At 54.1% G+C, this 14,687-nt stretch overlaps 9 protein-coding genes and 1 non-coding gene across 10 annotated transcripts; 5 read left to right on the forward strand and 5 right to left on the reverse strand.

Moving 5' to 3' along the window:
* Positions 1–536: 536 nt before the first annotated feature.
* Z517_02405 (uncharacterized protein) lies at positions 537–2,099 on the forward strand (the record flags this gene model as incomplete). Its single annotated transcript, XM_013431515.1, has 2 exons — positions 537–1,627; positions 1,676–2,099. The coding sequence occupies 2 exons, from the start codon at positions 537–539 to the stop codon at positions 2,097–2,099; spliced, it is 1,515 nt and encodes a 504-aa protein (XP_013286969.1).
* Positions 2,100–2,220: 121 nt separating this feature from the next.
* On the forward strand, positions 2,221–2,895 carry Z517_02406 (uncharacterized protein; the record flags this gene model as incomplete). The annotated part of the gene is made up of 2 exons (XM_013431516.1): positions 2,221–2,323; positions 2,474–2,895. The coding sequence occupies 2 exons, from the start codon at positions 2,221–2,223 to the stop codon at positions 2,893–2,895; spliced, it is 525 nt and encodes a 174-aa protein (XP_013286970.1).
* Positions 2,896–2,968: 73 nt separating this feature from the next.
* Positions 2,969–3,743, reverse strand: Z517_02407 (pep2-like protein; the record flags this gene model as incomplete). The annotated part of the gene is made up of 2 exons (XM_013431517.1): positions 2,969–3,548; positions 3,616–3,743. The coding sequence occupies 2 exons, from the start codon at positions 3,741–3,743 to the stop codon at positions 2,969–2,971; spliced, it is 708 nt and encodes a 235-aa protein (XP_013286971.1).
* A 570-nt stretch (positions 3,744–4,313) lies between these two features.
* Positions 4,314–6,099, forward strand: Z517_02408 (uncharacterized protein; the record flags this gene model as incomplete). The annotated part of the gene is made up of 3 exons (XM_013431518.1): positions 4,314–4,640; positions 4,720–5,730; positions 5,893–6,099. 3 exons carry the CDS (start codon positions 4,314–4,316, stop codon positions 6,097–6,099), a joined length of 1,545 nt encoding a protein of 514 aa, XP_013286972.1.
* A 631-nt stretch (positions 6,100–6,730) lies between these two features.
* Z517_02409 (uncharacterized protein) lies at positions 6,731–8,389 on the reverse strand (the record flags this gene model as incomplete). The annotated part of the gene is made up of 2 exons (XM_013431519.1): positions 6,731–8,254; positions 8,306–8,389. The coding sequence occupies 2 exons, from the start codon at positions 8,387–8,389 to the stop codon at positions 6,731–6,733; spliced, it is 1,608 nt and encodes a 535-aa protein (XP_013286973.1).
* An 80-nt stretch (positions 8,390–8,469) lies between these two features.
* Z517_02410 (uncharacterized protein) lies at positions 8,470–8,808 on the reverse strand (the record flags this gene model as incomplete). Its single annotated transcript, XM_013431520.1, has 1 exon — positions 8,470–8,808. One exon carries the CDS (start codon positions 8,806–8,808, stop codon positions 8,470–8,472), a length of 339 nt encoding a protein of 112 aa, XP_013286974.1.
* Positions 8,809–9,136: 328 nt separating this feature from the next.
* Z517_02411 lies at positions 9,137–9,225 on the reverse strand. The gene has a single exon. It is a non-coding gene; the product is annotated as a tRNA-Cys (tRNA).
* A 436-nt stretch (positions 9,226–9,661) lies between these two features.
* Positions 9,662–11,173, reverse strand: Z517_02412 (uncharacterized protein; the record flags this gene model as incomplete). The annotated part of the gene is made up of 3 exons (XM_013431521.1): positions 9,662–10,270; positions 10,319–10,539; positions 10,585–11,173. The coding sequence occupies 3 exons, from the start codon at positions 11,171–11,173 to the stop codon at positions 9,662–9,664; spliced, it is 1,419 nt and encodes a 472-aa protein (XP_013286975.1).
* A 556-nt stretch (positions 11,174–11,729) lies between these two features.
* On the forward strand, positions 11,730–13,269 carry Z517_02413 (uncharacterized protein; the record flags this gene model as incomplete). The annotated part of the gene is made up of 3 exons (XM_013431522.1): positions 11,730–12,147; positions 12,193–12,644; positions 12,691–13,269. The coding sequence occupies 3 exons, from the start codon at positions 11,730–11,732 to the stop codon at positions 13,267–13,269; spliced, it is 1,449 nt and encodes a 482-aa protein (XP_013286976.1).
* A 207-nt stretch (positions 13,270–13,476) lies between these two features.
* Positions 13,477–14,662, forward strand: Z517_02414 (uncharacterized protein; the record flags this gene model as incomplete). The annotated part of the gene is made up of 2 exons (XM_013431523.1): positions 13,477–14,466; positions 14,516–14,662. 2 exons carry the CDS (start codon positions 13,477–13,479, stop codon positions 14,660–14,662), a joined length of 1,137 nt encoding a protein of 378 aa, XP_013286977.1.
* Positions 14,663–14,687: the final 25 nt, after the last annotated feature.

Consider the following 14,687-nt stretch of genomic DNA (forward strand, 5'->3'; position numbering starts at 1 on the left):
GTTGGAATGTGTGGGAGCGAGAGGGAAGTGAGTGGGAACCTGAACCTGAGGATTTGGTGGAGGATGTTGGGCTTGGCTTACAGTTTACAGCAGTTTGTCGCAGTTTGCTGCATTCTCGTGATTGCTAGACGCAGTCAACCTTGCACGTATCTTACTTTTTTTTCCCAGTCCAAGCCGATGTACATCTATTCAATTCATCGAGTCTATTCAGCTGGAGATACAGTATCGTCTCGGTGGAACCAAGAAAATTGGCTCTTAAAGGACAAGATCAAAGGTGATGAACGAGCTCCAAGACCTCGACTCCGGCCATGATATCAACTATCCCCCTTCGAAGCGACGACGAGTCGGCATGGCTTGTATTCCCTGTCGCACACGGAAAGTGCGGTGCGATGGAACTCGGCCAAAATGCTCTGCTTGTTTGCGCAATTGCACCTCGTGCGCATATCAGCCTGCAAGCCAGATGGTCAATGTCTCCCGAGAGTGAGGAACTATGTCGAGTTATTTCTCGAACCTGTCTAATCGAATTCAGATACATAATGAAGCTCAAGCAAAGGGCGGAAGCAGCAGAACAACGTCAAGGGGTGGTAAACTCTACCGAGCCCAGTCCACCGTTAACCCAACGACGACAGGACCTTCAGCGCCGCGAAATGCTGAGGAATTCTCTGGAAGAGGCCACCTCGAGTATTTCAGAACTAGTTTCATACTCACGCAACAACATCAGCACGACTCGAAGTCGAGACGTTGAGCGTGCCCAAGACAAACAGGTGGCGGACTCCAACAATGGCCCAGGAACCGTAAATCAGCTCGACAAAAGCCCCGGTCATGGTCGTCCACCGCTACATCAAGGACTCAACGAGGAAAGAATAGCAACAAAGGACTTTTCGTCCAAAGTGTCCTCGGTGGAGAAAGCGGACAGGCCTCGATCTTGGTCGCTCCCCGCCTCTCACGATGCCACCAGTTTCGAAGAGCCCAACCCCGATGACTTCTACGGGGATTCGTCTACCCTCTCCTTCATGCAAGCTGTCCAAACAACAATCATCTCAAACTCGTCTCCGGATTCGGTGTCGCCCGACTCGAATTATAGAAGTGGAGCCAAACCACGCCCGACCCGAGCAGTCTCATTCCGATTTGGCGTTGAGAATTGCTTACCTCAAAGATCTCTTGCTGACGACCTGGTCAATTCCTACTTCCGCTACGTCCATATCCTGTACCCCTTCTTACATCGGCCTTCATTTGAGGCTCAGTACGAACGCACCTGGGTCTCAGGAGAACAACAAGACGATCAGTGGTTGGCAATGCTGAATGTCATTTTCGCCCTTGGGATCCATTTTGCATATGGACAGGAAGACAAATCTGCAGCGAGTGATAGGTTCTTTGGCTATGCGCAGAAGCTCGTCTCAATGGAGCAGTTTGCCCACGCAAATCTGCAAACACTTCAACTTCTTCTGCTCAGCGGTCTCTACTATCAATCTACCAGTCGTCCGAACCAGACATGGAACGTGATAGGGTTAGCCATAAGGATTGCCACAACCATCGGAGCCCACGTTGATCCAATGCCGTCACAATACAATCCCTTGCAGATTGAAATACGGAGAAGATGCTGGTACGGGTGTATTGTCCTCGATTCGTGGGTAGATCTGGCACACCTTGTTGGAACCTGCTAACCTGTTTCAAGGGTTTTGGCGCTGAACTTTGGACGTCCCACTGCCATTCCAAGTACCTTTGGTGTCTCACTTCCTTCGAACCTCGACGACGAGTATATTACGGAAGAGGGATACCTTGAACAGCCCGAGCACGTTCGACCCAAGATAACGGTATTTATCAAATCAGTGGCTTTCTGCTCCATCATGAAGGACGTATTATACACTCTCTATTCGCCCCTCAACGGTTCTGGTCACCAGCATAGTGGCAAGGCTTCTGCGCCTCCCGAATTCAAGGACGCGGTCAACCTGGACAAGAGCCTGGTTGAGTGGTTTCGAGGCCTTCCAGAGTACTTGAAAGTAGGGGCTTTGGACGAGATGGAGGAATTTCGGAGAACCAGAAATATCCTCCTTGCCAGGCAAGCCAGCGTACCTAGCGAGAGGCTTTCCTACGGCTGACGCTTGCAGATTTCTGAATCTCAGGGTTTTGATCCATCGACCCTTTGCTTCTCTGTGGCAGCAGTCGTCTGCTGCCGCGGAGCCGGTTTACCTCGCCCCCCTTGACAACTCTCTTCACGCCATGTGTGTCACGGTGTGCAAATCAGCCGCCGTTCAATTGGTGAATGTCATTAGCAACAACTATTATCAAGGACTGTCTAGCGCGTGGTGGACGGATATGAACTGTAAGTGCACAAATGCAATCATCACGCACGAGAATGTCTGTTCGAGCATGAGCACAACCTGAGGCATCGCATAAGAGGATGTTTTGGTTGAATAACACTCCATGAATCCTGCCGCATCGGCACGTACTGACCACATCTCTCTACTACTAGATCTATTCACTGCAGCAACGGTGCTGCTAGCCATCGAATACGAATGCGAAGACCCGGAAGAGAGTGACGCGACCGAAAGTGCTTTTGAACAATCCCTCATCATCCTGGGCGAAATGCAAGGCCGCTCGTCCATGGCATCCTCATATGTCACCATGTTGAAAAAGGCAAAGGAAGCTCAAGAATCAGCGCAAATCGCGCCATTGGCCGCTACTTCATCGCCCCGAGCACGTTCGAATAATGCGCCTCCGCGGAATTCTTCGTCGACTTCTGAAGTCGTGTCTGGTGGGATCAACCTGGAAGAGTTTTTGAAAGATGACACCAGAGCCGATGCTCCTTTCCCGTCTTGGAACATGCAGGACTTTTTCTTGGTCCCTTGGGATATGATGATGGTTGATAACCCTATGCCTACGTTTCAATCTTGACAACTAGACGATGCACCAGACACGTTCTGGGCCATCAAAGACATGTTTCTCCGGGTCTCTTTGGAGATGAATTCTATATGTCCACTGTTTCGCCTTCTACCCATTTCTTACACTGTCGGTACAGTTCATCATGAGCTCGGCCGCAGTCGTTGTCACCTTCACGCCGATGGCCGGGCATGTCCAATTTCACCTTGACTCCCATCACGGCCTCCTGACAGTATGCTAGGTAACGATAGCCAGTAGGATACAACTTGAGCTTTTCGTCATCCAGCACCGGTACCTTTGCAGGATTGACGGGGATCAATTTGTCCTTTTCATACCAGTGCCGGACGAAGCGGGCAGCCCACACCCCGGTGGCCACGTCCCTCTCCCAGAAGAAGCAGAAGCGACAATCTGACTCGGCGTCGGCCTCGATCCCATCGAGGTCGAATCGCTGCGTGATGGCAGCTTTCATCTTGGTCACGGCACGTGTGCCTTCCACGTTGATATCCGTCGTCGTTCCGTGAACCCGGTGCATTATAAAAGCCCCGTTATCCATGCCCCTTTTCGAGGCTTCGATGAAGTCCTTGTACGGCGTCCGGCCCGTCCAAGTTGTGTACACATAGGCGTCTGGATGGAAGATTGAAGCGAAATTCTCCCACTCGCAGGCATCCCTGGAAGAGACTTATTGTTAACATACATCCACCTCGATTTTGCGACTGTCTGAGAGCAGGTCAATACCTATAACACGGCCACCCTTCGGCCAGTTCGCGCAGCTTGTAACGTTGTAAAGCGAGGTCGTCTGGCCCATTGTTGCGGATCGCCTTGTCTGGTCGAGAACCATCTGGGAGGGAATGCAGATCAACCATGGTCCAGGTCTCTCTGGCCAGACTGATGTCCAGTTTCTGTCTAATTCGATGAAGCTTATGTCTTTGGGGGTCGGCTCCTCGCCTGCCAGATCTGGTAACAGAGATTGAACTGAAGATTGGCCTCTAGGGACGCTGAAGGCAGAATGGCGGGGGTGAGATGACCAATACTTGTCCGATTCGAGCGATGCCTTCTGTCCGTCAGACACACGAGGTACCTGGCGCTCGGTTTGCTCTGCCTTCGGGAAGAGATCCCGCACAGGCGAGACCTTGGTGCGCCAGTGGCCTCGATACCCGGGGGGCTAGCGACAGAGGCGCGGCCAACCGCCGGCGAACCAATGAACGACACTCGCAACGGTCTTGGTCCCGTATGGCCCTAGATGGACGGCTTCACGGTGTGCACACACACACACGGGAGGTATTGTCACAGCGCGCACGAGAGTTCTGGCTCGTATACCACCCACCCGAGGGGCTAGGAGGAAGCTCTTCCTTGGTGCAAAAGATGGACCGATATAACAGCCATGTCTGGACGTTTGGGGCCCCCTCTCCACCAAAGGTACAGTGCAGGGCACCATGGCTTCACCGAGAGTGGTTGACATGGCCGTCGACGCCGCCTCGTATATCCGGTCGCACCTGGGGTTGACCGTGACGGTGTGTGTCGTGCTGTACTTCGTCTCCCAGCGGTACAAGACCGGCCTTCGACACATCCCGGGACCCTTTGTGGCCAGTTTTTCGGGCTTCTGGAGGGCGTGGGAGGTGGCCAAGGGAGACTGGCACGTCAAGAATCTCGAATTGCATCGACAGTATGGTCCGCTTGTCCGCATCGCCCCGAATGTCGTCAGTGTCTCTGATCCGGATGCACTTCGTGTCATTTACGGGCTGAACAGTGGCTTCACAAAGGTGCGAAACTGGATATGACCCTCTCTCTCTTTCTTTCCCATTGACCATGGCATCAAAAAGTCAGCTAACACCGCGGCAGACGGACTTTTATCCCATCCAGGAAATGAAATACGGTAAAATCTATCTGGCGAATCTCTTCTCCACCAAGAGCGACGAGTTCCACGCCAAACAGAAGAGGTCGGTCGCCACGGCCTACTCCATGACCTCGATGCTGGCCTTTGAGCCGTACGTCGACAACTGCTCCGAGCTCTTCTTCAAGAGGCTCGACGAGCTGTACGTGAACCCGCACCGGCCCTGCGACCTGGGCAAATGGCTGCAGCTCTACGCCATGGACGTGATCGCCGAGGTGACGTTTGGCAAACGATTCGGGTGTATGCAAGAGGGCGGCGACGTGGGGGGCTTGATCGACACCATCGACAAGTTCCTGGTCTACGCGTCGGTGGTGGGCCAGGTCCCCTACCTGCACAAGTTCCTCTTTGGCAATCCCCTACTGCCCTACATCCTGCCCAAGCTGGACAGCATCAACCACGTGGTCAAGTTCACGCTCGAGCGCATCTCGGAGCGCGAGAAGGACTCGGAGCGCCACAAGGACTTTTTGGGGAGACTGTACGACGCCAAAGCCGAGGGCAAGATGGAGGCCGTCGACATTGTCCGACACAGCAGCGCCAACGTCTTTGCCGGCAGCGACACGACGGCGATAGCCCTCCGCGCCGCCATCGACGGACTGCTCGCGAACCCGAACTGCTACCGCAAGCTCCAGGCGGAGATCGACCAGAAGCGGGCCGAAGGCAAGCTCTCGCTGCCCGTCAAGTACGCCGAGGCGCAGCAGATGCCGTACCTCCAGGCCGTGCTCAAGGAAGGCATGCGGTACCACCCGTCCGTGTCGTTTTTGCTCGAGAGGCACGTCCCCAAGGGCGGCACCGTCGTCTGCGGCACCCGCATCCCCGAGGACACCATCGTCGGCGTCAACGCGTGGGTCGTCCACCGCGACCGCAAGGTGTTTGGGGACGACGCCGACGTCTTTCGACCGGAACGGTGGCTGGAGGCTGACGAGGCGCAGCTCAAGGCCATGGAGAGGGCTTTTTTTGTGGTGAGTTTTACCAACAAAGTACCCTGAATTCCCCTCCCGTCTTTGCCTTGGTCTCCCCTCTCCTCTCTCTTCTAACCCCCCTCGTCTCCTGTCTCCTTCTCTTCTCTTCTCCCCTCTTGTCCAGCACCTCGCGCTAACATGAGAGGAAAAACTCTGTCACAGTTCGGCGGCGGCTCCCGGACCTGCACCGGCCGCAACATCAGCCTGATGGAAATGTCCAAGGTGATCCCCTCCCTGCTGATGGTGTACGACATTGAGCGCGCCGACCCCAAGGCCCGCACGCACACCAAGACGTACTGGTTCGCCGTGCAGAGGGGTTTGGTGTGTAAAATCCGGAGGCGGCGGGAGAGGGAGGATTCGAAAGTCTGAGGGAGGGGGGGGTGGGGGGGGGGGTTTGGGGCTGGGAGTGGCCAAGGTCTGAGGATAAAAAGGCAGAGAGGCGGCCTAGGCCAAGGCTAAGGCTGACTGAGGATGAGATATGCGATTGTGAGGCGGGGTTTGGGGATTGGATTTGGGAGTGGGTAGTGGATAGTGTATACTTCCAGGACAAGAGAGAGATGTTCTTGTACCTACTGGATCGTCGTCACTCATTCACGGGGCGAAGGAACACCTAACACAGTAGAAGGTGTCAGTCAAGCAGACGGGGCAATTGTAGGTATATGTATGTATGTATGTCCTTGTTCTGCTGCGTTCAAGATGAGATGAGATGATTGAACCAGTACCTTACTTGCCTTGCGTGCTGCGATCTGCGATCGCTGATCGGTTGATTGGTAGATCATAGCTTCTGTCAGGGACAGGTACATGTAACATACATACATACAAAAGAAATGTACACTCATATACGAGGTATACCAACGAGGTACACGATAAACACTCTTTTTGGTCTGTGCGAGAAAGCTACTATACCCAACATAATCCACCCATCCCAGAAGCAGTAAAAGTCCTAGACACGGCAACTGGAGTAACCAGATAGCCAGATCGACCTTGAACCACCCCCCCCTCACAGAGTGATTCGGACAGGCCCCGACCAGCGACGCAGACGGGCGCCATAGACCTGAACAAAGACGAGAATAACATAGGCGGCGACGACGATGACGGCCTGCAGACCAAAGGAGACGTCGAAGCCCATCTTCAGCCCCCACGACTGCTGGAAGTAGCCGACGGTGAAGCCGCCGAGGACGCGGGCAAAGTTGAGCAGGGCCGAGACCTCGCCCGAGGCCGAGGGGTAGCAGTCGAGGACGTAGGCGACGGTGGCGACCGAGACGACCATGACGCCGAACTGGAACATGCCCCAGCCAAAGACGATGGCGACCCAGTGCCAGTGGCGCTGCAGGGCCTCGCCGACCAGCACGAGCCCGGGCACCATGAAGACGCCGCCAATGTAGTTCGTCCACAGGCGCGTCTCGGGCACGAACAGGCCGTGGTGGCGCGTCACGTAGCGCGCCGCGATCCAGTCGTTGAAGTAGTGCCCAAACGCCTCGCCGATCAGGATGGCCACAAACGGCGTAAAGTACATGTACCCGCACGCGATCGAGCTGAAGCCGTACCCGCCGGCCTCGACGGGCGTCTGGAGCAGGATCGACGACGTGATGTTGATCCCCACCGACCACATGAATATCATCAGGTAGAACAGCATCGACAGCGGGATCACGGGCTTGAGCAGCACCTCGCCCAGCCGCCCGTAGCACCGCGGCAGCGTCGAGAAGTAGCCGTTTCCGTGGTGCTGGATCTGCCACACGCCCAGCACCCGCGACAGTCGCCCCAGCTGACCGCCGGGTCGCGGGGGCTGTTGCGACGGCGGCACCGAGCGCTTGTAGTAGGTCTCGTCGCCGAACATCAGCGTGAGGCAGAGCAGGAAGCACGACCAGGCAAAGACGAGCCAGAAGACCGGGCGCCACTCGCCCAACGTGCCCACGATGAAGTTGCCGCAAAAGGGGCCGACGAAGGGCGAGATGATGTAGATGGCGTACCAGACGCCGATTTTCCGCGCGTGCTCGTGGAAGAAGAACATGTCGTGGATAAAGGCCAACCCAATCGTCTGGCCCGTGCTCTGCGTGACGCCCTGCAACGTTCGGAAGCCGTAAAAGGCGGCAAAATTGGGTGCCAGCGCCGAGCCCAGCGTGAAGGCCGCGCCCATGACGGAGCTCCAGAACAGCACGGGCGTGCGGCCCCAGTAGTTGAGCAGGGGCATCCAGATGAGGCCCGAAACACCGCACATGATGACGTTCAGGTTGCCAGCGTAGTTGACGACCACGGGGGACATGTTCCATTCGATCCCCTGCACGACGATGGTGCCGACGCCAGCCCCGGATCCAAAGTCACCGGCAAAGGCTCCAAATGCCACGCAGATGAGGATCATGTGCTTTTTGAACGACGACCAGTTCAGCGGGTCATCTGGGTCGTCGGATGGTTGGGGGATCAGCACGGTTTGGCCATCTTTGGCGAGCTTGAGGTTGTTCACGCCGGACCCTTTCTCAGCGCCAGGGGTGAGCCGGAGGAGAATCTCTCCATTGTCCATCTCAATCTGTCCCCGGTTTAGAAGTGTGTCCCCAGACATATTCATCACTTGACTCACCTCTTGGTCATCGTGGGCCAGGTGTGCTGTAGTATTGACAGGCACGTCCTCGGCATGGATTGTATGCTTTTCCTCTCCTGCCATGATGTTGATTTGTTGTGCTGTGGCCACCACAGTGTGGCCAAAGTTGATGTGGACAAGGTTATCTCTTGTTAATATGCTTCCTACACAGGGTAGCCACACACTTCAGGCCAGAGCAAGCGGGCATAGTCCGGGGTTCGCGTCAATCCGGGGTACTTGTCCGGGGTCGGAAACGAATCCCGCGGGAAATTTGTAGCCTTGAGGGACAACTTTGTCATGCGCTCGGACGTAGCATCGTCGGGATCGCTGGCCGGACATGACCATGACTTGCTGCCAGGCCATGGCACGGTGGATTTATCTCCGTCGAGACCGTCGGAGGCAGCCTGCATCAGGTTTTGACACCAAGCGAAAACCTGGCTTGGGTGGCGATTCTTGACAGAGAGAAGCCAGCGGCGGAAAGCGTCATCTACTGTGTCCGCCATGAGATGGGTCTAGATGGCCAGATTGAGGGGAAACGTGATAGACCGACATTAGGCAGTTGTCTTGCGCAGGCCTCCAAGTCTTTGTACTCCATGTCACATGTCACAATGAATTGAATAGCAGGGGAGGCCAGATAAAGAAGTGAATTCGCACATTCGCGCTGATTGGGCATGCATCGTGACAAGCTCCACGGTCCGCAAAAACGATAGATGTTGAAGGAAGAGGACATCACAAATACTGTGGGGGTTCAAGTAGAAGAAACCAAAAACAAAATACATTCTGATATTGGTCAATCTCGAACTACAAACAGTGAAACAAAAACAGCCAAAAAGCTCCGAACGTGGTTCGAACACGTGACCTAGAGATATTTGAGCAATGGAAAACTGCAATCTCTCGCTCTACCACTGAGCTATCGAAGCTCTGCTGTCGATGCGACTTCAAGTAACCTTTTTGGGGAGTCTAAAATATAAACAGTCATAAATGTGTGTGCCTCGGCTAGGGCTGGAGTGTGGGGCTTATGGGCACAAAGCGGCGTATTGCCGGGTGATTCTCCCGGCGTGACAGCCTTGTCGCTGCCTTCGCCGTACTCCCATGACATGACTGTGGGATATACTCGTTGCTTCTGGCCACCATAGCTGCATTGTACTACGACGAGATGCCACTCCTCTGGCATGGGCATACACCGTGACACAGTGTTACGATTTGCAGAAGATTCAAGCCAACTCACTTTCCATTACTTATGGCTCTAAGGAATCTAAACATCCTAGCTAAAGCACGGCCCTTACAGATCCATCACTCGCGTCATCGGCTCAGCGAGAAGGTCTTGTGCCTTCCGGGTCAGACCTGGGGTGGGAGTTAAGCAGGGATACCCTCCTCAGTATTTCCAGGGTGCATGTACTTACTCTCAAAATTGTCCAAGAACTCCTTCTCTGGATCGTACCCCCACAGGAATGACTGTGCCTTCGTGTCGCCCAGCAGGTCCGGGTTTTCCCCGCCCTTGGACACTGACTTGAACTTTTCATCTCTTGCCTGCTGTTCCGACCCGTCGTGGAGGTGCAAGACCCGGCGTGTGGCGCCACCTGTGCTGGCGACGTGCTCTGCACGGGCTTTTCGAGCTACCTCGAAAGCCTTGAGAAGTGTAGGTATCTCCTCTGCCTTCGATACCCGGTTGAGGGCCAAACAAACGACGCCGACGTCTTCAATCGCTTGAGCCGCCCCTTGGGCAACATAAGGGAGCATGGGATGACAAGCATCACCCAGCAGCACCACCTTTCCCATCACCCAGGTTGGAAGTGGATCATGCTCGCACAGTCGCCATTTCATCACATTCTCGTCGGGGATAAAATCCAAAAGCTTGCGCAACCGAACAGGATCCCACGATCCAAAGTGATCCAAAATCTCCTGCTTGGAGGCTTTCGCAGTCCAGGACTCCTCCGAGAAGCCCGTGTCTGGGTGGCACATGACCTACAAATTCAATGAGTGACGCGAACCGGGCACAAAACGCTATCATACCATATTATAAAGGCTTCCATGGCGGATGGGATAAGCCTGTACATGTCTGTCTGGACCCATCCATCTTGTTGCCACGGGTTCTGTGATGAAGGCTCGCAGTTCTGGATCTGTAACAAGCTCCAAGGGTATGCATGCCCGAAATGCTGCATCTCCTGTTGGCTTCGCTTTGTCGAGGAGACCAAGCTTTTGGTAAATCAATCTCCTGCAGGTAGATTTCATCCCTGGCTCTGTGAGTAGACGAACAAGACGTGATTTGACACACGCACCATCTGCACCAATAACCACATCTGCCTCAAGGACGCTGCCATCCGAGAGAGTCACCGAAGGCTTGTCAAAGTCAAGACTGGTAACCATGCTGTTGATGCGAACTTCGGCCACCGCCTCGGCCTCTCCCATCAAGGCTTCGTGGAGATCCGCACGGTGAATCGCATACTGCGGCGCCCCGTGTCTCCTCTCAATCTCGGGCATGAGGGTGGCTGCACCGAGAAATTCGCCGTCTTTCCATCTCCTCAAATCAATTCGTGTGAGAGAGTTCGTGTGTTGGCGGACACGCTTGTCGAGACCCCATCGACTGAGGAGGCGTGTGAGGTTCGGAGAGCAATTGATTCCTGCGCCCACTTCAGCAATCACCGGTGCTGCTTCCAAAACAATAACTTTGTGCCCCGAATGGCCTAATATGCCGGCCAGCGCCAGCCCTGCCACACCCGCTCCGACAATGATGACACTTAGAGGGTGGTTGGCTTTCAAGTATGGATCACTTCCATTGGTACCTGAATGCGAGTGTCCGTTGGCATTGCCGTTCTCGACACCATTCGTGTACACTCCAGTTGGCGCTGTGGTCTCGGACGAAGGCATCGCGGCTGGCACACGAGAAGAGGCTATGACTCGGTCGTGGGCGCCTCTAGAACTGGACCTTGATACTGAAATTTTCAGTCACAAGGATACCTATAGAGATGACCGAGAAGTTTGGTCAATCCTTTTTACAAGCCTGGAGAGGCGGGGTACAAGGTCACAGAATGGAGTGTACAACATTTCGAATACTAACCCCAGAGCATCGCCTTCCGGCACAGGTACGGCACAGGTACGGCACAGGTATGCCTTCAGGATGGTGGTGGAGTGGTGCTCGGTAACTCGATCCTGCCTGTACGGGATCGTCTCCCGCGGGGAGTAACAAACCCCAGCACAACGCATACACACACGTGACCTAGATAGACCGAGTTCTCAGGCTCTGAAACATGGTCTGCCAGTTCCAGAAAGTGCTTAGTCGATAGAACCGCGGACGTGGGGACGAAATTGAGAAGAACCGAACATAGACTTGTGCATAAAACGTACCGGTTCCCACCAAAAAGGATGCGCGATCAGCGGAGTCGGAAAGTCGAGTTGATCAAACATATATCGGACAATGAGTAAAATGGGCCACAGCAGCTTGAATGGTCAGCATGTGGACAATGTTCCCCTCTGGATCGACAATAAGCCGGTGCAATCGGGAACCACATTCAGTGTCATAAATTCGACGTCTCAGAAGACAGTATGGACTGCATCGTCTGCCACTGTGGAACTTGCTCAAGCGGCCGTTGAATCTGCTTCCAAAGCATTTCAATCATGGGCGCACACCCATCCAACAGAGAGAAGGCGCATTTTCTTCAAAGCTGCAGAATTGTTCAGATCCCGACGGGACGAGATCATTGACATCATGGTTCAAGAGACCAACTGCAGCAGACAATGGGCTGCTGGAATCAATATGCACATGGGAGTTGAGTTCTTGGAAGAACTCGCCAGCCTTGCCACTTCTTCCTGTACTGGTTGGTTACCGACGACAGAAACTGAAAGTGTGTAAGCCCTGGATCCCGCAAGTTCCCAGCTAACGGCGAAAGGTCGTTTGGCTCTTGTCTTCAAGGTGCCCTATGGCGTTGTCCTAGGGATTGCGCCGTGGAACGCCCCCTTCATCCTAGCAATTCGAGCAGTAGCCACACCGATCATATGCGGAAACACCGCAGTCCTCAAGGCGTCAGAATTGAGTCCTAAGACTCACAACATCATTGGACAAGTTTTCCGCGACGCAGGCTTGCCGCCTGGAGTGCTAAATATCGTGCAGCACTGCCGTGAAGATGCAGCCGAGGTGATAAATGCCATGATATCGCACCCAGCAGTTCGAAAAATCAACTTTACAGGTTCGACGGCGGTGGGGAGAATCATTGCACAGCAAGCTGGCCGTTACCTCAAGCCTGTCTTGTTGGAGCTGGGCGGCAAGGCTTCGTGCATTGTCCTTGAAGACGCGGACTTGATCAAAGCCGCAAAGGCCGTTGTGATGGGAGGGTTCTTGCACGTGAGTTAGTCCCCCTACAATCTCGAACGGCGTTGACAGAACATAGCACGGCCAAATCTGCATGGCGACAGAGCGAGTCATCGTCATGCGGCGGGTTTCCCAGGAATTCTTGAAGATACTGAAAACAGAAGCAGAAGCATTTGTCGCCGGCAATGCCGTGTCTACAGATGGGGCGAAGAGAACAGAGTCCTTGGTCGAAGCTGCAGTAGAACAGGGCGCTCACCTAGAATTTGGACATGCCATGCGTCTCAATGCATCTCTTCAACCAACAATTCTCAGTGGCGTAACAAAGGACATGGCATTGTTCTATACCGAGAGCTTTGGGCCGACAATCAGTCTGACCATCGTCGACACTGTGGACGAAGCAGTTAGCTTGGCTAACGACTCGGAATACGGTCTCTCAGCGAGCATATTTTCCCAGAATATTCCGAAGGCGTTGAAGTGTGCCAAACGGATCGAGACTGGCGCCTGCCATATCAATGCCATGACGATCCACGATGAACCTTTTCTTCCACATGGAGGAGCAAAAGAGAGTGGGTTCGGTAGATTCGGGGGCCAGTGGGGAATGGACGAGTTTCTCCAAGTCAGAACCATAACAATACTAGACGAGGAAAGTAATAGTTAGCGAGCTCGATTGTCCCTTAGGAGACTGCTGTCGGCTGTATTCAGGTCAGCAGCTACGACAATCAGCCGCTTACCCGGCATACCCGGTCATTGTTCGGATTCATATACCGGCCATGAGCCACGTACAATGACACCACGTGACCGTCTGTGGTTGCTATAACTGCCGCTCTGTCTCCAAGGGTCCTTACACAGGCACCCAAACCACGAAATGGCACCCGATTCGACGTCTAATAGCTTAGGGGGCACAGTCGCTCTGGTTGTCTCTGCAAAACATGGACCGTTCGAAGTGAAAGAAGTACAACTGAATGATATGCGATCCGATGAGATTGTGGTCCGTATGATAGCGACGGGTGTCTGCCATACGGACGTGGCTACTTCCATAGGGAATAGAGGCCCTCAATTACCAGCTATCCTCGGCCATGAAGGTTCCGGGGTGGTTGAAAAAGTCGGCTCTGAGGTGAAACATGTGGTTGTTGGCGATCATGTGCTTTTGTCGTTCAACTATTGTGGGAATTGTACCCCTTGCCGTCGAGGAAACCCGGCATACTGTCGACACGGGTATCATTTATCTTTTGGCGGATGTCGCCTGGATGGGAGCAAGCCGTTCTCTCTCGACGGAGTCGATATCAACTCCACCTATTTTGGCCAGTCTTCTTTCGCCGCTCGCTCCATTGTGAGCGGAGTCTGCGCGGTCAAGGTCTCGCCAACCGTCCCACTAGACATTCTTTGCTGTCTAGGTTGCGGAGTTCAAACGGGAGCCGGCACTGTCTTGAATGTTCTCAAGCCCAGCATAGGAGCATCGGTTGCAGTATTCGGAGTCGGCTCGGTTGGTCTTGCAGCGATCATGGCGGCAGCCAGATTCACACCGGCCACAAAAGTGATTGCGATCGATATCGTGGACTCCCGTCTGCAGCTGGCGACAGAGCTTGGTGCGACACACACAATCAATTCGGCAGGGAAAGACGTGGTCGCAATGATCAAAGACATCACCGATGGTGAGGGTGTCGATTGTGCTCTCGACGCGACAGGCAACGTTGCTGTCATCGAGTCTATGATTGCAGCAGCGGCCAAGAACGGAACAGTGGCAACAGTTGGAGGAGCTCCCCCAGGGAAGTTTGTGAATATTGAAGCGGCGGCGTGGATAGGCAGAAACGTCAGCTATGTTGGCTCATGTCAAGGTTCTTCATTTCCGCAGACGGTATGATCGCCTGGAGGTGATGGCTCAGGTCGAAGCTAACTTGCAGCAGTTTCTTCCTGCTCTCATCGACTTCTGGAGCCAGGGTCGATTCCCAATCGATCGCCTGATCACCAAGTATCCCTACACCGATATTAACCAAGCAATCGATGATATGCATCATGGCAAATGCATAAAACCAGTGCTAACATGGACATGACGGAGGAGTAAAGGGCCAAGAACCT

This window comes from Fonsecaea pedrosoi (genome assembly GCF_000835455.1).
Source record: "Fonsecaea pedrosoi CBS 271.37 unplaced genomic scaffold supercont1.2, whole genome shotgun sequence".
Lineage (NCBI taxonomy): Eukaryota > Fungi > Ascomycota > Eurotiomycetes > Chaetothyriales > Herpotrichiellaceae > Fonsecaea > Fonsecaea pedrosoi.